The sequence below is a fragment of the Lynx rufus genome, unplaced genomic scaffold (genome assembly GCF_022079265.1).
Source record: "Lynx rufus isolate CCGP_SWC_20201006 ecotype Redwood Valley unplaced genomic scaffold, mLynRuf1.p SCAF_3, whole genome shotgun sequence".
Classification (NCBI taxonomy): Eukaryota; Metazoa; Chordata; class Mammalia; order Carnivora; family Felidae; genus Lynx; species Lynx rufus.
In genome coordinates this window covers 140,454,096-140,479,814 of record NW_025814845.1, presented here as the reverse complement: position 1 = coordinate 140,479,814, position 25,719 = coordinate 140,454,096, and the positions used below count along the sequence as shown (strand labels likewise).

At 34.6% G+C, this 25,719-nt stretch overlaps 1 protein-coding gene across 1 annotated transcript in view; it reads right to left on the bottom strand.

Moving 5' to 3' along the window:
• The window catches only part of TLL1 (tolloid like 1), a 211,211-nt gene that overhangs the window by 47,152 nt on the left and 138,340 nt on the right, over window positions 1-25,719 (bottom strand). The window contains exons 10-12 of the mRNA XM_047091921.1: window positions 12,738-12,840; window positions 10,030-10,146; window positions 8,713-8,858 (exon numbers count right to left, since the gene is read on the bottom strand). Coding sequence (XP_046947877.1) covers window positions 8,713-8,858; window positions 10,030-10,146; window positions 12,738-12,840 — 366 coding nt within the window. The remainder of the gene's footprint in view (window positions 1-8,712; window positions 8,859-10,029; window positions 10,147-12,737; window positions 12,841-25,719) is intronic.

Here is a 25,719-nt window from a genome sequence, read left to right as displayed (position 1 = left end):
TTTTCAATGTTTTTTTTATTTATTTTTGGGACAGAGAGAGACAGAGCATGAACGGGGGAGGTGCAGAGAGAGAGGGAGACACAGAATCGGAAACAGGGTCCAGGCTCCGAGCCATCAGCTCCGAGCCTGACGCGAGGCTCGAACTCACAGACCGCGAGATCGTGACCTGGCTGAAGTCGGACGCTTAACCGACTGCGCCACCCAGGCACCCCTACACTTCTAAATATCTTATCAATGATCTCAATGCTCTTTGTTTACATATTTTTCCAGTTTGACTGCCTTAATCCTGATTGCAATGTGAGCGTAATGACTCTGCTCTATTGGTGTTAATTATAATTATGCCTCTTCAACTACATCTACACAACAGTAATGAGGGTGAGCACAAATGAAAGTTTGAGTTCTCTTATTTATGTCATTTGTGTAACATTTTCTCCAGCTATATCAATTACTTCATAAATACACAGAACAGATAGACAGAAATAAATATGATTGAAACTAAAGAGTTGATAAGTGCACTGGTGTTATGTCAGTAAGCTCCACGAGGAAAAAGAACACCAAAGTCAAAGATTTATAAAAACAGAAAAAAAGAGGGGCGCCTGGATGGCTCAGTTGGTTAAGCGACTGACTTCGGCTCAGGTTATGATCTCACAGTTCGTGGGTTTGAGCCCCTTGTCGGGCAGTGCTGACAGCTCAGAGCCTGGGGCCTGCTTCGGATTCTGTGTCTCCCTCTCTCTCAGCCCCTTCCCTGCTCACACTCTGTCTCCCTCTCTTTCAAAAATAAATAAATGTTAAAAAAGAAAAGAAAAGGAAAAGTAGTTTCTTCTTGAATTACATCACAGACACAGTTCATATCTGGAACCTGAATGCAATGTCATGCACAATTACACATATAATAAATGTGGTTTGATAATGATGATGCTGATTTATTACAGACTTTAAGATAATCAGAGCATAAACCATATTCCAATGGGGCAAGGTTATCATAATGTAAACAGACCTAATATGTACACATAGGATACAACGAATGTGACAGTAAGCTCTGAACAGTTTTTGGAAAACTGTGTTTAAATGATATTGGAAGTAGATCCAAACACACACAAAAGGAAGAATGACTACCAAGACCAGCCAGAAGGGGTTAATGTTACGTTTCATTACTACGTGGGCGCTCATGCCTGTCCTGGCATGTTAGAGAGGAAGCATGTAAAAGCCGAGTGACGTTTATTTAGCAAGAACCCAAACAATTAAATGTAACCTACAGTAGTCAGCCTCTCATTCCAAAACTGCAAACTCACGCAGAGCTTTGTGCTCAGTGCATGTGAGTGAGCTCTGACACTGAAGGAAAAGCCAGCCTCAAAAGAAGGGATCGTGCCCAGGCTTAGGGCCCATTTTCACACTTTTCCTTCATTTTATAATCAACTTTCCAAATAAATATTGAAAAACATCTACCTAGTTATTTGTAAAAATCTCTGAAAACTCCAAAACTTCTTGATAATAGTTTCAATAAAAGCTCTCCCATGTCCCTGAAAAAGTGGAAATGGATTAAAAAATTCTCTGCTTGATTCAACAATCCCATTTCTGGGTATATACCTAAAAAAAACTGAAAGCAGGGTCTCAAAGAGATGTTTACACATTCATGGTTATACCAGCATTATTCACAATAATCAAAGGTCGTAATAATCCAGATGTCCATCAATGGATGAATGAATGCACAAAATGTCAAATATATATACAACGGAATGTTATTTAGCCTTGCAAATGCGTGAAATTGTTTCATGTGCTACAACACGGATGAACTTTGTGGATATTACACTGAGTGAAATAAGCCAGTCACAAAAAGGCAAGAAGTGAATGAGTCCACTTACATGAGGTACCTAGAGTAGTCAAATTCATAGTGACAGAAAGTAGGAAAGTTGTTGCCAAAAGTCGGGGGGGAGGAGAGAAAGGGGGTTGTTTTCTGAGCACAGAGTTTCTGTTTTGCAAGGTGAAAAGAGTTTTGGAGACTGGTTGTACAACAACGTGAATGTACTTAACACTAATGAACTGTACACTTTAAAAATGGTTAAGGTAGGACCACCTGGGTGGCTCAGTCAGTTAAGTGTCCAACTCTTGGTTTCAGCTTCAGTCATTATCTCATGGTTCGTGAGTTCAAGCTCTGTGCTGACAGTGTGGAGCCTGCTTGGGGTTCTCTCTGTCTCTCTCTCTGACCCTCCCCTGCTCTCTCTCTCTCTCTCTCTCACTCTCTCTCAAAATAAATAAATAAACTTAAAAAAATGGTTAAGATAGTAAATTTTATGTTATATTTATTTTACCATACTAAGGAAAACAAGTCTCTCCTATGACTGTTAGACTGTAGTTCTAAAACATAATTAATGTAATCCACTACATAAGTGATTAAACTTTTAAAAATAATATAATTTAAAATCTTATACACAGGGAACGATGCTAAAGTCATTACTTTTTGCTTTGCAGGAAAAAATTTTTAAGAAAAATATGACTAAAAAACAATGTAGATTAGCATTTACCATTAAAAATAAACTAATTCAGGAGAAGTTCATTGTCTGTGTGGATTCCCCATAAGTACACTACTAAATTTGATTTTCTTTTGTTAAAAACATAAAAATAAAAATGAATTAATTTTAATAATGGGAAAAAAATCCAGTAAAGTTTGAGACATAATGCTATCAACAAAATGAATTTTGAATAAAAAAAAAGACAGGCTTAACAATAGATCATTATTTTGCTACTATCATATTTCATATTTCACTATTTAATATTATTTTACTATTACTATTAAATATTTAATATTAATACTAGATCATCACAGGTCAAAAACAGAGAAAATATATATATGTGCAACCGTGTGAAAATGAAAATCATGACTCTGCATTAGTTCTATTTTCATGTGACTTGGGTTTTTTAATGCTGCCACTTGGATTTTTTTTTCTTTCATTACACAAGTATTTTAACTCTTTAATTTAATAAATATTTACTGAAAACCTACTATTGCCTGGAAATATACACTTGACAGTGGATAAATGGTGGAGAATAAAACAGACATGTCTCTGAATGACAAACACGTGTTGATTAAACAACACAAGTGCACAAATGAAGATAGTCATAAAGGGAAAGAATTAATACTACGAGAGAATATAGATGCCTCTCTCTGCTACCAGGATGTGGGCTCAAGAGTGCACAGGCTGTGGAACTTATTTCAGTCATAGTGCTACCAATTATGAATTGTGTGACTTCGAGCAGGTTATTGGAAATGAACACAAGCTAATCTTTCAGAGTAGAACTAAAGCCTCAACCATAAATCTGAAGAGCTACTTAATTCTCTTTGAAGTCATTAATCAAGATATATTCTTAGCCAAATAGTACAATGTGAACAGAAAAATGTTAACTAATTAAGATCTCTTTGTCTTGGCTTCCTAGGTCATTTAAAAGACTACTTAACTTAACCAATATAAATTATTTAGAAGAATTAAAGGATTACTTTTAGTTGGGCAAGCCACAAAGTATCAAGATAAGAACTTTTGTGTATAGTTTACAGCTTGCAGTAGTGATGGGTAAGACTATTAAACATTTGCGATTTTCATAAGGGAAGTATAACCAAATCAGCGTGTCTAGAAAGGTTGACAAGTACCTCAAACTTAATCCTACTTAAATTAATGATGTGGGATTTCAATGTAAACATAAGTAAGCTCTGGGTTTATTTCACTTCTTTTCTGCTTTATTGACGTTTCTTTGAAGTTGTTACTATAAACATTTCCAGTCTCCCAAACTTTTTCTCTTCTGTATTTCTGCACACTGAAAGTGCTCCAGTTAAATAGCAGTATAGAGATTTCTTTACAAATAACTCCAAAATGATGTCTGACATGATAAACAGTCATGTACAAACCCACTTCCGTATCGGCCTTACGAAGCAATGCACCAGTAACTACTAGAGAGGAAAAAGCTTCCCAAATATAATTACAGAAGTATCAGGACTCTATTGGCCTCCAGATAGTATCCTTTCTTGCTCAAAGATAACTGAAATTCATTAATAAAGACACTTGTTCATATTTTCATTCTGTACCTACATTAAAATCTAAGTAGCATTAGGAGAGGTAAAATCATGACATAAATTCATAGAAAGGTATAAATAATAGATAACTAGTAAGTTCTTTACTGTAGACTTCAACAAAATGATGGGCAAATTTATCTTAAAGACCCTTTTACCTGAAAGGGGAGAGTGTACCATAGAGAATAAAACAGTTATAAAAATAGAAACAGTTTCTGAAAAAAGGCAAAGACTGATAAAAAACTGTTTTGTCAGATAAAACCACAAAACACTATGAAGTGGGTGAGGGCTGTTTTTTTTTTTTAATTATACATCTTCAATATAAAATGTATAAGCTGAAGATTGAAAATATATTACATAAATAAAAATAAATTGACATGAACAGATACAAATTAACTAAATGAAACAAATCACCTAATAACCACCAGAACAAATTAAAAACATATAACCAGTTGATTCTCAGTTTTCATGGTAGTTAGTTATATAAAGTTGCTAAAAACACTGAATTAGTGAATACTGATTTATTGTTCCTGGAAAACTACAGAATTAGGTTCTTGTGAGCTTCTAGTCACAAAATTTTTGTCAACCAATCAATATACAGCCTTGTTTTATGTGTGTTTCTGTTGAAAGACACCTTAATATATTGCCAATTCATGAATACAACTCACAGGCAACTGCATTATAACGCATGCCTGAACAATGTTTATATAACACATACATTTCTCCATAAGGCACATCATAGCTGGGAATGTGCATGTCAGATGACTCAAATATTTTGCAACTCTGTGCATGTCCATGAGTGACCCAGAAAGAACCATGAGTATTAATTTGGGGGTTACAAATTAACTTTAGTTAGTAGGAAAATTTGAAAATATAGAATCTGTAAAAAAATGAATATTGACTATACCTGGATTTTGATGCTGGTTTAGTACTGACTTATATGATACTAGGTTAATGGCATAAGTTCACTTGCCATATCTAAAAGATTTAGATGATATATTAGAACATCTCTAAATTCTTGGTCACTTCTCAATTTCTTAGAACCTAGGATCTAGTCTAAATTGAGCTATATGGCATATCAGGTCCACATAATCCACATTCTTCTTACCTACCTATCTAAACTTGTTTCCCTCTACATAGAAACATTAGTATCTTTGATAAAGGAAGAATATATTAATTTCCACCCACCAATAATCATGCATTCACACACTCTCTTACCTATATTCCACCCATTCTTTCATCTCTCCCGTTATCATGTATTAATCACACATCTGGTGGTGCTGGAGATATGGTAATTGACAAGACAGATTAAGATCCCTACCCTTTGGTGATCATACTTTAGTGAGAGAGACAGTAACCATGTAAACAAACAGACCCATAACACAAATTCCAGTAGTTATAAGTCCAATGAACTAAAATAAAACAGAAGACTGGTTTACAGACAATTGTAGGCAAAAAATATATATATATACATATATATATATATACACATATACATAAATATATATATACATATACATATATGTGTGTATATATATATGTATATACATAAATATATATGTACATATACATATATATGTGTATATATATGTACATATACATATATATGTGTATATATACACATATATATATATATGAAGAGAGAGAGAGAAAGAGAGAGAGAGAGAGAGAGAGGGAGAGAGTGGTGTCTCTGTCTCCATGGCAGAAACACCAGGGGAGTCCAGGCATCACCCATGAGCCCAGAGACTCTCTCGCCTCCACGTGCAGGCTGTGTAATACGTTTCTTTGGTACTTACCTCTACCCCTTTGCATGTGCCATTTAATTTCCCAGAAATATTTCTTTTTATCGTGAAAAAATCGTCTTCTCTTATGTGATCATGAGATTATGTTATATGCTCCTGATAATTTTGCATTGCTGGAAAACTTAATTCTTGAAATTATTTGACTCGTATTTGAATTTTGATATTTAGAGTTACTAAGCAAGGACTTTTTAAGTAAGTGATGATAAAGCAGAGATCCAAATGAAATGAGAGGAATAAAAGCACGGATTTAGAGGTGTTAAGAGCATCAGAGATAAGAAGACCAGAGGGGCTGGCTCAGAGAGAGTAAGAGGAACTTGGGACCAATCATGAGTTGCCTTGGGCTATGATCCTTCAGTCTGGGTTCTATTTTAGGTGTAAAGGAAAACTCCTGAAAGAATTTAAGCCTAGTGTTATGACCTAACTCACACTGTAAAAGTATCACTCTGGTTGTTGTGTGGAGATCAGGATACGTGGGGCAAGAGTAGAGACGTGAGGCTCTCACTAAGCTCCAAGAGAAGGAGTAGCGGTGAGAACCGAGTAGCTGCCAGAAAGTGGGATAAAGTGGTCATGTATGGGGCATTGTTGAAGACAAAGCAAATGAAATATGCTAATCGATTGTCCTCGGGGTTTAAGGGAAATATTGGAATCAGGGGTATTCCTTGAGTAAATAGTGACATACTGAAATAGTAAATACTAAAATAGGGAAGACTGAAGAAGAGTGGGTTAGTGAGCGGCACAAGACAATCAAAGGTTTGGTTTTGGTCATTTAAAGATGAGAGACCTATCTGACATTTAAATATGTCCAGTATATTAAAGAGGAGGAAGAAATATAAGGATGGACAGAAACCTAGAAATAATAGATAAAATGTACTGTCAGCCAAACTATGACAGGACTTTTCCCCAATCCCAAATCTCAGTAACAATTTATTCACTCACTCAATCAATAAGTATTCCTTAAGCAAATACTCTGTGTCAGCTATGGTGCTAAGTGACTGAGATGTAAATCTTTCCAGTCATTACACTATCCTATTGTTGAAGAATATCGCTGTAACTATATTGGCCTTAAAAAAAAAATAATAATGACTGAAAACCAGCTAAGCCTCCTGTATCTCAGAAATTGTATCTCAGTTTTGGGGTGCATGGAATTTAGTTTTATATGCCTCCACTGAAAACACTTCTGTAATAAAATTGCATAAAACATTCAATTATATATTAAAAGAGAGCTCATCTCTTAATTATCTGCAACATCACAAAAATACAAATAAAGCAGTCTTAGGTAGATAATTTTTCACTGAACTGGCTATTTTGGTCTAAATAGGAGGTGAATCTTACGCAGTCTTAGTTTACTGTTAACAATAAGGTGGTCTATTTGAATAATTGTTGCCATATTACTGACCCATGAAAATAAGAAAATTCCAGGCACCTGGGTGCCTCAGTTGGTTAAGCGTCCAACTTCAGCTCAGGTCATGATCTCATGGTTCGTGGGTTCGAGCTCCGCATTAGCCTCTGTGCTGACAGCTCTGGAGCCTGGAGCCTGCTTCGGACTCTGTGTCTCCCTCTCTCTCTGCCCCTCCCCCACTCACACTCTGTCTCTGTCTCCCTCTCTCTCTGAAAAATAAACACTGAAATTTTTTTTTAAATATCAAAATTCAAATACGAGTCAAATAATTTCAAGAATTAAGTTTTCCAGCAATGCAAAATTATCAGGAGCATATAATACAATCTCATGATCACATAAAAGAAGACGATTTTTTCACGATAAAAGGAAGTATGTCTGGGAAATTAAATGGCACATGCAAAGGGGTAGAGGTAAGTACCAAAGAAACGTATTACACAGCCTGCACGTGGAGGCGAGAGAGTCTCTGGGCTCATGGGTGATGCCTGGATTCCCCTGGTGTTCCTGCCACGGAGACAGAGACACCACTACACTCACTGCACTCAGTGGCAAGGATACTCTGGCAGAGGATGGGGTTCTCTTCAGCCTTCTGACTGCTTGGACAGAGAATCAGCCTTCTAATCAGTGAAGAAATAATCTCCAATTATGGCATCTAGATCTCCGACCCCTGTCTGCCCCTACGCACACCACCTCATTATTCCTTCCCACTTCACCTTGGGGTCTCAATTTCCAGGCCGACTCTTTGATATAAAATACCATGGAGTTCTTGACAAATGTCCCCATCTGCCGGCTTCGAATCTGAAATAAGTTCCGCCAGCCCCACCAAAATGACTCATCAGCCAGCTGGGTAGTTTGGAGCCCAGACTTTGCTCCAGAATCCTGACTAACCTTTGGTTTATTGTTCCCTCATCTCAGAACGCAATGTTGGTGCTGATCTCCTCCCCGATATACATTTTTGATGAAATCAAAGGCGAAAAACACTCAAATCTCTATTTCTGATAGGAACAGTTTTCTGCCTAATGGCAAAAAGGTGAAGAAGGGATTTTCTCCATAACAACAACAATAAAAAACGAGGGTCTACCTTTTAACCTCTTAGTTTACAAGAGAAGTAAAAGTTCTATTATTTAATGGACTCTTCAAGCAGTCTTGGGAAGGAAGCCAGTGCATTTGTCAAAAGAAACTGTGGTCAGCACTTCAAACATTCTAATTCAAATGGCACAGTTAACGTAAACTCACTTTAATCTTCTTGAAAATGTCTGCAACAAGAGGAAAGAAGGAAAGAAAAAAAAAACACCTCTTTCACTCTTGATGTTACATTTTATAGGCAATCCTTTGCTTCTCTGCTGATTGAAAAGTGGATTCTCTGGTTCTCTGCTCATTTAATGAGGATCCCCTTAAATGGCACTGTCATTTATGGAGGATATGTTCCGTGAAGGTTGCCCAAAAGACTTTACCTCAAAGGCCTGAAAGGTCAATCCGACATAGTAGTCTTCTGACACTGTTATTTTCCACACACATTCCTTCATCGGTCTGTAGTCATCAGGATAATTAGGAGACTGAATCTGTCCCTCGTTTTTACGTATCTCACCTCCACAGATTGCTGAGGGCAAAAATAATCAAATAAATAAACCCAGAAGTGCCATTCCGTTTTCATTTTCTTCTGAGATAACATTTTAGTTCAGTGCCTGTGGCTGAGTACATAAAGACCAGGTTATAAAAATCAAAGTTGGCTGGTTGTACTGTTGTAAATATTTAGATGGCAAAAACGTAGTCAGTTAACTCTAAATATTAGATAACAGCAGGGGACTGTAGGAAATTTTTGGTCACTATTTATTTACATCTTTGTAAAAGACAGCATTTTTTTTTTAACTTTTAAAAACCTTTGGAGATTTTGTAAATGTATTCTATGTGACAGAATATTCTATCATATTCTGTATGATTCCCTGAACTGGTTCTTACAGTCTTTTGACCTTTAGGTAAAATAGTTGATCAAGAGAGACGCTCCACAGAACTCTCTGGGCCTCCAGCAGTAGGCTAGCATCATGTGCTCAACATCTGTGGCCTCATCCAAATAACCCTCTTCACTGCCATGCAGTTAATCTCTAAAACAAAATGCTTCCGTTTATTCAAAAGTTTAAGGGAAGCAGAAATCTTCTGTCTTCTAAATTACCTAAACTCGTGTGCTAGCAGAGGCAGGAGCAAGAAAGGTCTCTTCAGCCCACAACCTGGCAAGAAAAGGGCTGCTTTTAAAGCCCGGACGCACAATGCCAGTTTATTGTTTTAGAGAAGTATAGGACAAAGCATCTAGTAAATTCTCCCTTGAATGCTGACTCTCCCACTTAGACAAAGCATGCCCTAGAAATGTGTACAATTGCTTTCTGTGCAGTTTCCTATGACAGAGAATTTCAGCAGTATAGGGACGAAATAGACACAAATCTAGTACAAAGGAAAAATCATAATTTCTTCATGACATTTTAATACTATCATGGAAACAAATGGAAATTTAAGAGCTCTTGTGCCATTTTCCCCTCACATACCCCTGCGTACATTTATATGCTACTCTATCACTGGTATCAAAAAACAGGTTCTTCTTGCAATTTAAATGGACTGAGTAGTTTTCTTAAAATCAGTCTTGTGGATATTATAACCCAGATTTAGAAAACTTCATAATTAAAATATGGTTACAATATCATTCTAATGACATTGAGAGAAAGGACATCTCTGCTAAGAGATCTAAGGGGACGTGATCTCTAAAACTTAATGTGACTTGCCTTCATAGACAGCTGCAAAGCCTTTTCCCACCCAGTTACTGCTGCTACGAAACTCAATCCACATTCTGCTGTCTGTAGAGGTAAGAACTTCAGGCAACTTGTCCCCACAGAATCTACCTAAAAGAAATAAAAGAATAAAGAGAGACTCCTAAATATGATTCTATATTCTAGTTGCTTTCCACTCTAGCTACAAATTATATATATATATATATATATATATATATATATATAATTATATGTACAATTATATTGTATATTATATGTATAATTATAATTGTATATGTACAATTATATTGTATATTATATGTATAATTATAATTATATGTACATATATGTATGTACATATGTATATACACATTATATATAGCCTGACTTGGTTCCTATACTCTATCCTGAGTAACCAGAGCTAGAAGTATGCTTAATATTTACTTAATAAAGGTATACAAATAAAATAATCTCTTTAAATCTATTTATAAAATACAGGAACATACCAACCTCAGATTGACTGGCTGATGTCAGTATCATGGTCTACAGAATTAAGAAACAGCTAGTGCAAAAGCTTGTAAAAGGACAGACAATACATTAAGGTTGGGACTATTCTTTCATGGAGAACAGAAAAAGGTACAAATGATCTGAGATCAGAGCGGTCACTGTAGAGTACAGTAACTTGGTTAACGATGTGTCTCAGCCCGAAGTGGAGTTCTTGGTCTAGTTCGGCTCAATGACGACCCATCAGGGAGACCCACATACTGCTTCAAGGATCTTACACTACTGGACATATTCCATCTCATAAATAAAGTTATAATATGTAGTGCAGTAGGCAGGTTGGCAAACAGGACCTGAAGACCTGGGTGTGAGTTGTGATTATTTTCTAATTGTGTATCCACAGCGGAGTATAATACCAAATGAATATAATAACACCTGTCAGTCCTTCTTTCTTCCCTCAACCTTCTACAAGTATTTATTGGCTCACTGTATGTCTGCTACTGTGCTTTAAATTTTCATATGAGGACAAAATGGTTAAATACAGCAATCTACACGAAATAATTTAACAAACAATACACTGTCACCCATTTTTGTGTGCCCCTGGCAGGGATGTCATACATAAGTTTAGTATATGAAAAAATGGTAGTCAACTTAAATTCATACTAAGAAACAACAGATGAAGAAGTGTCTTCCTAAATGGCAAAGTAAATTAGGGACATGCAAAAGAGAGTAGTGTTTCTTAAACTGTAATGTGCATAAGAAATGCCAGCGAGTATGGAAAGATACAGTCTCTAATTCAGAAAGAATGGAGTAGAACCTGAATATCTACATTTCTAGCAAGTGATTCTGATGTTGCCAATCTGATGGCTATACTTTAAGGATCAGGTCTTGGGGGAAAGAGTGCGAAAAACTTTCCACAGAAAACCACGATCAGGCTGAACCAGTCTGGTGAGCCACTTATATACTGAAGCATATCCTGAAGCATACTATATACTTATAGCATCCTAAAAAAGAAGTGTGCTTCAATACTTAGCTTTAGATTTGGTTCTTCACTATGAATTTAATGAAATGTGTTCTTATGAACACACGTACACACATTACAAACTGCTTCACCTAGACTAAGAAACTAAGTGTTCAAGACAATGTGTCCCTCAATCTGACTTATCAAACTAGTTCAACTCTTTATTTTTTCCTTATTTTTAAACACTTCTAGAATCTCTTGGACTTATTAAGGCTTTTAACACACTTTTGACTACAACAGCGTCCATTCAGCAGGTTTTAGATGTTAAGAAAAAAGATCTGTATGGCACATAAACACAACTGAACAGAGCTACTCCTAAAAATAAAGGCATAGTTGCCATTTCAAAAAACATATATAAAGAGAGAGTAGATACACGCTCACAACAGCACTCACCTTTAAGTAAAACAGAGGGCAACAGTAAAGTGCCTCATGCAAGTTAATGGTGTGGTCTGTGGTTAAACTTTGGCAGTCGACTTTTGTAAGCACCAAATATGAGCTACAATTTATGATACAAAGTACAAATGGCTCTTCTCAGCCACAAAAAACTCTCTGAGAAGCAAAACTGTGACGCCTAGAGGAAGGGCTAACATGCGTGGCATAAGAAATCAGCCACCAAACATGTAGCTAACAGCTCACATTCTACTGCCTTAGCAAACAAAACAAAACACTTATAAGCACACTCACATAATCGATCTGGTTTCTGCGTTAAAACAATAATGCTCAAATTAAAAATATATAGGCGAAAGCTATTCTAAATCGTTATACTCAGATCCATGTATTTCCTCATAATGTAAGCTACTTTAAAATCAATCTACTTATTCGTATTTTTGCTGAAGTTGAAAAGAGTACAATAGAAATTAAAATGTGCACCCCATACATTGTTAACTCTAAGATAACTCTTGAGTGAATCTACTCTGGGGGGCACCTGGGTGGCTCAGTTGATTAAGCATCTGATTTTGTCTCAGGTCACGAACTCACGGTTCATGAGTTTAAGCCCCATGTTGGGCTCTGTGCTGACAGTTCAGAGACTGGACCCTGCCTGAGGATTCTGTGTCTCCCTCTCTCTCTACCCCTCCCCAGCTCGCACCCTTTCTCTTTCAGAAATAAATAAAAATTAAAAAAATTAAAACAAAACCAAACAATCTACTTTGGGCAGGACAGACTATATGTGTGGCCACATAGAGGGTAAATACTCTCTCACCAAGGAGGGGCGATTTCCTCCAGCAGCCATCTCTTACTTCAATGTAGTCATACCAGCACAAGCTGCTCTTGTATAGGTCCATCGTGGTAAAATTTAAAACGATCTGCAAATTGGAGCAAAACGACACAAAGACGAAAACGATTGTTACCGCACACGCTAATTTGATTGCTGGAGATTAGGAATCTGGGACTATAAAGAAAACAGATTCATAGCTAATTCTTTTTTTCTCTTTTTTCTGTTAGTATACCCTTAATATAGTTTCTTGACAAATGCCCCAAAGAAAGAAAATATTTTCTCATTCTCATTGATGTCTGACAATATAGAACCACAATGTCAATAAACTAAACATTTTAGCAATCAAAGCCAAGTTTCTGTAGAAGTAGTTTAAACAATATTGAAACAAACAGAAATCTTTATTCAAATAGTTTGTTTTGAATGTTTTAAGATAAATATGACTTAAACCATGAGAAATTCTGACTTTTCCATGAACGTCTTCTTTTTAATAATTTATTTCAAAGACGACCAGTCAGACATCTATAATTATGTTAAAAATTACCACCATGTGCCATGTTCCAAGAACATAATATCATTGTGTATGTTGAAATGTTTTAAATACAGCTCTAAAATTTGAATTTGTCCATGTAAGTATAATCAAAGACAGATGTCATTATGCTTCTCTAGATCCAAGAATATATATTCAAAGACCTTTTAAGTTAGAAGATCTTGCACATGACCCCTTATTTTGTACTTTGTTTTGAAGTCATGCTGCTTTTTGTGAAGATAATTCAGATAATTCAAGAACAACTCTAGGAGGGATAATTTTCTTACTGCTTTATAACAAGAGTTTATTTTTCAAATAATTAACTCTTCTTGATTATACTAAAAGTAGAGCCAAACTAACATGAGAAATGTACCTACCTGAAGTAAAACTCACTTGGAAAATAGTTTTTTTATTCATAAAAACTCATTCTAAACTCTATTCTGCTTGAAGTATCTAAGATACTTGAGGTGTGTAGTAAACCTGTTTTTCACTCCAGAAGCTGAAATGGACTTTGGCCCAAAGTGACCAATTATGAGTATTTAAATAAATGCTTCTAATCTAAAACTATAGCTTGTAATAACATTTAAAGAGTCCTTTGGTGATAATATAAAAATCTGAATGTAAAGGTACTCTCAAGCTCAAGAAATGAGTAAAATATATAAATAAGCAATCAATGCTAAGTCCATATTCCAGAAAAGTACCGCCATTTTTGTGTAAGAAAACATATACTTCTCCCCTTTCTTGAATATAATACTTAACATAAGTTAACATAAGTAACTTAACATAACACTGAACACAAGAAAGAAACTATGGCAAATCAATCCTTTTTTAAAGATTTTTAAAATACCTTTTTATAGTTTATTTTAAGAGAGACAGAGAGAGAGAGAGAGAGAGAGAGAGAGAGGCTTCAACTGTCAGCATGAAGCCTGATGTGGGGCTCAAACTCATGAACCAGGAGATCATGACCTGAGCCGAAGTCGGACACTTAACTGACTGAGCCACCCAGGCGCCCCTATGTCAGATCAATCCTAAACTAACTTATTTCTTCCAAGAATTGAAGATATAGCATAATAATAAATATTTCTCATGGCATCTTATATTTCAGCAACACAATGATCAATGAAACTGATGAAACACCAACATTGATGATAATTGCCCATATACTCATTTTATAGAGATAGAAACTAAGAATCTAACTATAATGAAAGTCTGTACTCTATAATGGCATTAACATCTCACCATTAAATTCGACCTTTTTTGGTTTCCTTGAACGTGTACTTTCTTAATTCCAAAGAGATGAAAGTAGAGGCACACTGTTCTGTTTTTTAATGTAATACAGTAAGTGTAGCATAACTTGGTTTTATTTAATTGTTCATATATTTCTATCTTATTTATAGTTTCTCCTTTTCTCCTTTTTCTTTTCCTTCACCTAATTTTATCATTCAAAATATTCTCAAAAATGTTACAAAAAATTCCAAAATATCCAAGGACACAGGACTGATCATATTTTTCTTTCTTTTTCGGTACTCCTCAACACTCGATTATCAAAATACATAGTTTCGAACCATTTTTTTTCTGAGGTTCCCAATACGTTTCGACTCCATCTCTGAATACCAATGCAACATTAGGTTATTCTTACGACATAATTGAGAAATAATTTCTGGTTTTTCTCCTTAATTTTGTATTTACTTTAAGCCTGCTACAAATGCAAAACACTACCACTGCCTGATATTAGGTTTCATTCTACATTTGTGTTTTCTCTACAGCAACCACCAGGGATTCGAATCTGCAGGATCATATAAGAACTCAGTTATTATAGTAAAAATGGCAAAACTAGAATTTAGACACAAACAGTAGACCCTAAGGCTCATTTTATGGTTTCCTTCTTGGATCTAAAGGTGGATTTTATAATGGTGTGCAAATAGTATCACTTCCTCTTCTAGGAGGGAAAGAAATCAGCTAAATTGGAAGTATGTATATGGTCAAATTGTATTCAAAATTGAAACAATGTGGTTGGATTGCTAACAAGTAGTTAATATTTGAAGTTCAGAACACACACACACACACACACACACACACACACAGTTGGAAGGGGATAACTCTAAACAGAAAAGTTTCCTATCTTGTTTTTAATCTTCTATTTTAAATGCCAAGCACTGTGGAGGAACAAAAATGGCCGATTTTAATATAAAACACAGAGTCCTTTAGAAGCAGAAAATGCAATAAAGATAGGTTTTCTAAAATCAAATCTTAGGGCTCTGACCTAGAAGTAAAATGCTGGCCTTTGACTAAGGTTGCTAGCAGAATCCATACTTGAACTGCAAATCAAAAGCACTTGGAAAGTATCTGGTTGTCTTACATTATATTATTTTATGAAATATGTTGCACCTTTTTTAAAGAATGATGAAGGAAAAACTACCTAGCACAATTATATAAATGTTTATTTCTTACTGTAAGTATCAATTTAGCAGTATCAATTTAAATTTAGTCATGGCTCCCCTGGAACATGAGATTGAAGGAGATACAAGGAATAATTTTAAGATCTCCTGTGATCTGTTATGAGTCTTAGTTGCTAAGTTAAATTGATACAATTGCTGTGGAGTTTGCTTATTAATACTTTGTACAGAGTACAGAGTCTTGAAGAAAGATCAACAGACAAGGGACTGGATGCCTGCATATCTCCAGAGAAAAAAAATAATCAAAAAACTACTGTCAGCATAATGAAGACATTACTGACTACCTACACTAATTCCATGAGCACCACAGAAGGACTAATTAGAATAATGTTTATACCTCACAGTGCTGAGGATGAGGAAGACACAAATGTTATCAATTAGACTGATATCATTAAATGGCTTTTTAGAAAAAAATATTAGAATCAAAAGCAGTAAAATAAAATAGATTTCTGGGTTCCAGCCAGAAGGAGCTTGGAAAAACCTAATTATCTCTAGCGGGACTATAGGTTTCTTCTCAGGAATAAGACTAAGGGGTGAGAAGATCAGTAAACTATCCTCCATGGGTCAAATCCAGCCTTCAGTCAGTTTTTGTAAAAGTTTGTTGGACCCATTCCTTTACATATCGTCTGTGATTGCTTTTGCAATATGATAGAATTTAACATTTGAAACAAACTGTATGAACTGCAAAGCCAAAGATATTTACTGTATATCCTTTCCAGAAAAATTTGCAAACTCATGGAATAATTGATCATTACGCTTTCGTTCAGCCCTGAATTGTATCATGGCAAAGGGAAAAAACTTACATCTTTTTTTCTGCAACTGAAAGCTATTATGACTGGGCATTTATGACTGGGTTCTAGCTTCTTGGTTTGCTAGTTTACTTAAACTTTCTTAGTTTGAATGTATTTTCTTACCATAAAAGCCCTGGAGGCCACAATATCAAGCTGGTCTCAGCAGAGTTAAATCAGAAGGATTTAATTGGATAATGTTAGCAAACCACTAAGGGAATCTGAAAGCATTGTTAAGATTCTCATGTATTAATATTTTCATGGTAAATATAAATCTTCACAATATAAATCCTGAAGACAGTTATCAAATAAATAAAACCACTGACCCAATTTACTTAATCCAACTATGCTGGGAAACATAAAAATATCAGCTTAATTATAAGGTTTCACAGGAAAATCAACACATTAAAGTAAAGGATTCTTACTTTAAAATCTAAAGAATAGACAGGAGAACCTGGGGTCTTGGCTCAAGTCCCTGCTTTACAACAAACTAGTTGTATGCATCAGGTAGATCCCTAATTCCATCAGGGATTTATTATATGACAGGTGAAAAACTGGCATTGGATTATGACATAAAGGTAATTTCTCTACTTAAAATTATATGATAATACCTGGATTTTGACATTTTGATGTGTCATTACCAACTACTCAGAGGAACATTTTTCATACCTCCTCTTCCTTAATTCCTACTCCACTCCATACTTAATCAATTCCAATTTGCACAATTCCCCTAATGTTCTCCCTCCATTTTCACTGACCTTGTTCTCCATACCTCTTTGCATTAACTGAAATAATTTCAAAAGCCGTGTTTGGTTTTCAGGTTCACTGGTCTCTAATTCACCCTACCTGTATGGCCACTTTAATCCTTTCAAAGTTGGGTACCAGTGGCTTCACATTCAACTCAACATAAATTTCTAAGCCTGGACATCACGACTCTAGGGTCATAACCCACCACTGCTGCCTCATCTTTCACTACCTCAAACACAGGATCTTCATCCCACCCATCCCTGACTTCTTGCCGTTGTGCCCTGAAAAAGCACCCCAATTCCAGCACTCTTTTATTCAGGGTGTACGTAATTCCTCCCAGGACACCACTCTCACTTTCCCTGTTTCTGGAATCCCTTTACACCTTTCAAAGTCAGTATCAAAAGTCTAGATCTCTCAAGAAGATCCGAGCTCTCCTATCTCAGCATTTCCACTTTGCTTGCTTCTTATTTGTGGTTTTGTATGATTAAAAAGAGACTTGATTTATTTAATTATTCTCATGTATTATTTTTTATTATCTTATTTTTGATTTGTGTACTCAACACCACTTTTCCAGAAAAACAAAACAAATCACTTATGTTTTCTTCAGAAAAACATGAAGTTTAATTTTTTTTTACTTAAAAATGATTTCATTATTATTTATTTAAAAAATTTTTGCCCAACTTATTTGAAAAATAATCTTTATAAACAAATATATGACAAGTCTTTTATGCCCTCAAGCACAGTTCTGGTCTTTTTAGTTTCTTCTATTGATTCAGAAGCCTATTTTGACATTACCACAGAGTATGAATTACCAAAGCTCCGTAATGTCTTTCTATCATCTTACAGTGCAATCTACTTTTCTTCATTTTTTTCTAACTTGCCTTGGTTATTCCAACCCTTAATATTTAAATTTTTTTTAACGTTTATTTATTTTTGAGACAGAGAGAGACAGAGCATGAACGGGGGAGGGGCAGAGAGAGAGGGAGACACAGAATCCGAAACGGGCTCCAGGCTCTGAGCTGTCAGCCCAGAGCCCGACGCGGGGCTCGAACTCACGGACCGCGAGATCATGACCTGAGCTGAAGTCGGCCGCTTAACCGACTGAGCCACCCAGGCGCCCCAACCTTAATATTTTATAAATAACCTCTGAAATAATTGGGTATAGGTATAAAACAAAAATCTATTGGAAATTTACTGCAATTACATTAAAGCTATACATTAATTTGGCCTACTTAAAAATGTTTAAACATTTAAAAAAAAGGGTGGTTCAGTCAGTTAAGTGTCCGACTCTTGATCTCAGTAGGCCTTGAGTTTAAGCCCCACATTGGGCTCTGCGCTGGACATGAAGCCTACTTAAAAATAAATATATAAGGGCACCTGGGTGGCTCAGCCGTGATCTGGTGCTCAGGTCATGATCTGGCAGTTTGTGAGTTCAAGTCCCAGCTATTCAAACTGTGCTGACAGCTCAGAGCCTAAAGCCTGCTTTAGATTGTGTGTGTGGGTGTCTCTCTCTCTGCCCATCCCCTGCTCACACTCTGTCTCTCTCAAAAATAAATAAATATCTTAAAAAACTAATAGATTAAATAAGTAAATATTAAAAAAAAAACTATATATTTATTTGGGAAAAACTGACAATTTTAATATATCCTGACATATGATACATATCTCAACATCCTGCTACATGACAAGTTAGTTTTTTTAGTCCCACATTAAAGCCTTCAGTTTTTAAACTCTGTTCCATTTTAGCATATTTGTTTTATCTGATCAACTTAAGTGTGTTTTTTTAGTTGATTCTTCTGAATTTGTAAAAAGATAAAATATATTCTCTATAACTAAAGAAAAATTTAATGATTAGCTCTGCCAATTGCAAATTGTGTGGTGTCAAGGGAGTTACTCAATCCTTTCTTAAGTTCAACTTCTTCATATATAAAATAGAGATAATTACAATACTAAACCCGATAGGGCATGAGAAGTTTAACACAGTGCCTGGCATAGTAAATACTCAGTAAATATTAGTTTCTTATATTTACTAAATTGAAAACATTCCTGCTATGCTTAATTCATCACGTTGTCATTCAAAATACATATTGAACTCTAGTGTTGCCAGCATTTATGAAATTTTTAGCCAGGTTTTTCTTTCCATTTTGATACAATTATTTGACAAAATAATAGATTTTATAATACTGAACTATCCTCATAATACTGAGCCAAAACATTTGCAATCTTGTAAATTATGCGGCTTGATTTCATTTGATTAAATTTATACAACATTCATGTTTTTATATTCATATGTAGGGCGCTTGACAATTTTTTCATATGTGTTGTGTATGCTTATCAGAATTTTACTAGTTTAGTAACATAAATGGAGAGATTACACATTGTTATACAATGCACTTAAAATGCATTTTATTACATGGGAGAAATCTCGAGATTTTAGAATTTGAAAAAACTGCCATGAGAAATCATCTGCAAACAGCGTAATTTTATAATAATTTCTGTAAATTTATTTTATATGGTTATGATTTATTCAATTTTTAGGTGTCATTAAATCACTTTTGGTATCTTCAATTTCCAGGATCCTACATTAAGAAATATTTCAAATGAAAATATTCCTGCCAGGGTGCCTTGGTGGTTCCATCAGTTAAGCATCTGACTCTTGGTTTCAGCTCAGGTTATGTTCTCACGGTTCATGGGATCAAACCCTGTGTCGGGTTCTGCAGTGCAGAGCTTGTTTGGGATTCTCTCTCTTTCCCTTTCTTTCTACCCGTCACTTGCTTGCATTCATGTGCACTCTCTCTCTCAAAATAAATAAACAAACATTAAAAAAAGAAAGTATTTCTGCAAGTTTTGATATGTCACAAAGTTAAACGTATAGCCAATTATATACAGTGAAACTACATTATCATGAATTCAAGTAAAAAAAAATATTTCACATTTCCAAACAGAAAAAAAATACTTCCCAAAAATGCTAATAAAAAATAATCTAAAGTATAAACCATAGGCAGGACAAAAATGAGCCTTAATGGAAGTCCGAAATGCAAGAAGAAATAATGAATAAAAGTATTTGATAAATCTTCAAATGCTATTGAGAATGAATACTCATGTACAAGAGAATGAAGTCACCTTTAACTTAAGTCATATGCAAAAATTAATTCAACAATGAATTAAAGACCTAAATGCAAAACCCAAAACTAGAAGAAAGCATAGAGGAAAAGCTTCATGATTCAATGATTTCTTGGATATGGCACAAAAGCACAAGCAAAAAAAGCAGGAAGAGTTAAGCGGTGCTATGTCAAACTAAAAGGCTTTTTTGTGAAACAAATAATCAACACGTTAAAAAGGCAACTACAGAAAAGAAGAAAATATTTGCAAATCATGTATCTCATAAAGGGTTAATAGTCGGAATATGTAAAGAAATCCTAAACTCCACAAGAAAAAATAAAAGAATCCAGCTAAAAAATGGGCAAAACACTTGAAGATAACATTTCTCCAAAGATGATATACAAATGGCCAAAAAGCTTATGAAAAGATGGTCAACATCACTAATTATCAGAGAAATGCAAATCAAAACCACAATGAGAGGCTCAGTAGGTAGAGCATCTAACTCCTGATTTCAGCTCAAGTCATGATTCCATGGGATCAAGCCCCACGTTGGGCTCCATGCTGAGCACGGAGCCTACTTAAGATTCTTTCTCTCCCACTGCCCAGTCCTCTGCTTGCAGGCGCACTCTCTCTCTCCTTTTCTCTCTCTTTAGGGTTACTGGAGGGGTTCTGGGAGGGGGGATGGACTAAATGGGTAAGGGGCATTAAGGAATCTATGCCTGAAATCATTGTTGCACTATATGCTAACTAATTTAGATGTAAATTTAAAAAAATAATAAAGTTAATTAAAAAAAAGAAAAAAAAAAGAAAAGAAAACCCCACAATGAGATATCACCTCTGACCGAAAAGGATGGTGACTTCCAAAACAAAAAACAAAAAAACAAACAAACAAACAAACAAAAACAGAAAACACTACATACTGGTGAAGATATGGAGAAATTGGAACCTTTCTACATTGTTGGTGGGATTGTAGAATGATCCGACCACTGTGGGAAACAATATGGAAATTCTTCAAAAAATGAAAAACAGCACTACCAAATTATCCAACAATTCCACTTCTGGGAATATATCCACAAGAATGGAAAGGACTGTCGTGAAGAGATATCTACATACTCATGTTCATGGTAGCACCATTGACAATAGCCAAAAGATGGAACCAACTCAAATGTCTATCAATGGATGAACGGATAAACACATGCGGTCTATACATATACTGGAATATTATTCAGCCTTAAAAAGAAAGAAAATCCTGTCACAAGCTAAAACATAGTTAAACTCTGAGACCATTATGCTAGATGAAATAAGCCAGTCACAAGAAGACAAATACTGTAAGCTTCCACTTATGTGAGGCATGTAAAGTAATCAACCTCACAGAAACAAACAGAATGGTGTTTGCCAGGAGTTGAGGGGTGGGGAAAATGGACTTGGTGAAAAGGTACAGAGTTTCAGTTTTGCAAAATGGAAATGCTCTGGAAAATCACCGTCACAACAATGTGAATGTACTTAACACTACTGAACTGTACACTTAAAAATAGTTAAGGCAGCAAGTTTTCCACGTGTTTTTACCAGAAAAAAAAAATTTCGTAAACATCTGTGTATAGTTTCACAAATGTTAAGTGCAAAAAAACAATAATATCTCATTTATGTCAGGATGAAACAAACTGGAAGAAAAATACAAAAATAACAGCATCTAAAAATGAAGATAATGAGAATTGTAATCTTTTTTTAGCATATTTTTATGGTTTGGGAGAAGGATAAAAATACTAATTAAATATGACTCCATTAAAAAGACTGCTAGAGTGGTGCCTGGGTGGCTCAGTCAGTTAAGCCTCTGACTTCGGCTCAGGTGATGATCTCACAGTTCGTGGGTTTGAGCCCGGTGTCGGGCTCAGCGCTTACAGCTCAGAGCCTGGAGCCTGCTTTGGATTCTCTGTCTCCCTCTCTCTCTGACCCTCTTCCACTAATCCTCTGTCTCTGTGTCTCAAAAATGAATAAACATTAAAAATATTTATAAAAAAAAGACTGGTAGAAAAAGCGTACCAAATATGAAAATACACACTTAAAACTTTCAAACCAATAGAGAGAAAATAAATGAAACCATAAATTCAATACATAAAAAGGCAAAAAGTAAAATAAAAGAAACAGAGTGGAGCATACAGAATGCAAAAAAGAAATAATAAAACATCAGTAATCACAATAAACGTAACTGCAATAAACACTCTAGCTAAAGACAAAACTAGCCATCATGAATTAAATAAAAAATTAAACCAAACTGTTTGCTTTCTAAAAGGGACACACGTAAGACACAAGATCATAGAATGACTGAATGTCTAAAGCAAGATGAATATATATCAGGCAAGAATATAAATCAAAAGAATGTGCATCCTTATTGATATCAGAAAAAAATAAGAGTATTGACCTAAATCATAACTAGAGATAAAGAAATTTAGTATATAATAACAGTTTGATTATCAAAAAGATGTTATATTCTAAACATAACATGTATATAAAATTTAATAATATAAAACAAAATATATTTTAAATAGTATTTATTTTAGAAAGTAAAGAGAAATTAGTAACTCCTTTGAATACTGACAAATATTAGCATACCTTTCTATTTGATAGATGAAGTAAAAAATAATCATTAGACAATATAACACTTCACAATTAAAACACTAATGCATATATAGAGAACTTTGCATCCAATTACTGCACAAAACACATTTTAAAGAAATAATTATTCTTCATGAATATTGGCCACTTCCAAGGTCATCCTGCCAGCCTCAAAATATTTCAGGGATTGACACCTTACATACTGTAATCTCTCATCAGAAGTGGCTAGAGGGGAAATTAGTAAGAAAAAGTTGACTGGAAAAACAACAGGTGTTTACAAATAAGAAAATGTATGTTACCAAAAAATCTGTTGGTTGAGAAGAAATAATAAGAGACAAAGAAGAAAATGAGAATTGAAAAATAGCAAAAACACAGTGTCAAGCTAGTGAAATTCAGACAAAGTAGCTTTTAGAAGGAAATCTATAGCCTTGAAGATTTGTATTGGAAAAGAAAAAAATTCTTGGAATTAGTGAGTTAAACTTCCAACTAAAGAAGTGAAAAGAATAGCGAATAAACCCAAATTTTAAAGTAAAGAAAATAATAAAAACACAGAATGAAAAATGAGTTGATATTGTTCATTGACCACTTAATTGAATTTATTTGCTCATCATCATACACATTAAGAAAAATAATTTTAAAAGAAGATAAATGTGTTGATTTCTTCCTATTTGCAATATTTTGGAAAACACAGTTTTATTGGTACTCATACTGATAAGAAGAGTGAATTAACTTTGAATACTGATGGTATGGGTGCTGCAATTGGTTAGGAAGAACAATTTTTTTCCTGATACTATTTTGCTCTTATGAGTTGATTACATTTGATAAATCTTGTTCCAAAACTTTTCATATTCTAGAATTTTATTTTAAAAATTATGTATAGTTTTAAACTTACTCTCATTTATCAGATGTTATATTTTGCTTTTCAGTACCTTTTTAAAACTGACTTTCATAATATATTCTCATAACGCTTACTCAAAATCTAAACAGAAATTGATCAACACCTGTAACTACATTATAACATAGAGTTTTAGTTCTTTTTTTAAAATTTTTTTTCTTAATGTTTTTATTTATTTTTGAGACAGAGAGAGACAGAGCATGAGCAGGGAAGGGACAGAGAGAGAGGGAGACACAGAATCGGAAGGAGGCTCCAGGCTCTGAGCCATCAGCACAGAGCCCAATGCAGGGCTCGAACTCACAGACTGTGAGATCATGACCTGAGCCGAAGTCGGACACTCAACCGACTGAGCCACCCAGGCACCCCGAGTTTTAGTTCTTAAACGGAAAACAACTGTATGAAGAATTATGTATGCATTCCTGTATTCCAAATGAGCTGTAACTTTTTATGTTTAAAACTCTTCACATCGCACGAATGTTTCATTCAATTTTCATTTTGAGTTTTTGCAACACCCTGGACAGCTCCATACCAATGATCCTCTTAACATTCAATTATCAGGAATATCAAACTTTCTTTAACCTTAACTGAATTTTCACCAAAACTCTAAGTCTATTTGAGTCATTCCAGATAAATCAGCCACAAGCAAATGATAGAAATTATTTAATAAGTAGCAAAAATAAATATAAATATCAATACAATCTTGGTCTGGGAAGACTTTTAAGATTAGCATTCAAGACAGAATCCAGAAGTTAATAGATTCATTCATTTCCTTTCTGAATAATTTTTAAATGTATAACCAAACTAAATATAATAAGGGAAACTTTCTTCCTTTTCAATCCTTATTATGCCATGACTTCCATCAAAAATGTTGAAAAAGAAGTGGTGTGATAGAAATAAATACTTCCAGAATTTTCCCAAGAATAATGATATTTGCAGTAAATTTTGTCAATTTTCTTTCTGAGATTAATAAAGTATCCTATGCCTAGTTTGCTCAGGGTTTGTTGTTGTTAAATAAGTAATAGAGATTTCTTCTTGATTTAACTGACAGACACATCTAATAGTGTTTGTGTATACACACGTACACGCATATACATTTACCTTTGGTTTGGTACAGAGGATTTTACATCCATATTCAACTGTGAGTTTGGATTATAATTTTCCTTTCTTATATTGTCCTTGTCAGGACTGCTATAAAGTTTTTGCTAGCCATATAAATAGCAGAAAGGATCTTCCTTTTTATTCCCTGGAAGAGTTTATATAAGATTACACCTATTTGAATGTTGGCTAGAACTCACAATTATGCCATCTGAGACTGAATGTCCATTGCTGAAAAAGATCTAATAATTTAATTAAATAGGAATTCATTTTCTTTAGTGGTTATAGGAGTATTCAAGTTGTTTTTTCTTCTTGAGTTAGAAGTCAATAGTATTTTGTAAGAATTTTCCCATTTCATCTCCGTATTTAAGTTATTGGCATAATGTTAGGCGTCTAGAGCATCTATGGTTATGATAACCTTTTTATTCTGATTACTAGATAATTGTGCTTTCTCTGTTATTCTTTTTCTTGTTTGATCTATTTTCAACCATGTTCCTATTTTGCTAAGTTTTCTCAATGTACCAACTTTTTCAGACTTTATATAATGCTATTTTCATCTCATTAATTTTATCTTTTTCTATTACTTCCTCCATTATGTACTTTTCTGTTTATTTTACTACTCTGTTTCTAGTCACTCAAAAGGGATGTCTAACTCATTAGTTTAGGGCATTTTTTATGTGCTAATGTGAGAATTTAAGTTGTGAATTTCCTTCTAAGTACTGCTCTAGTTGAATCGTACAGACTT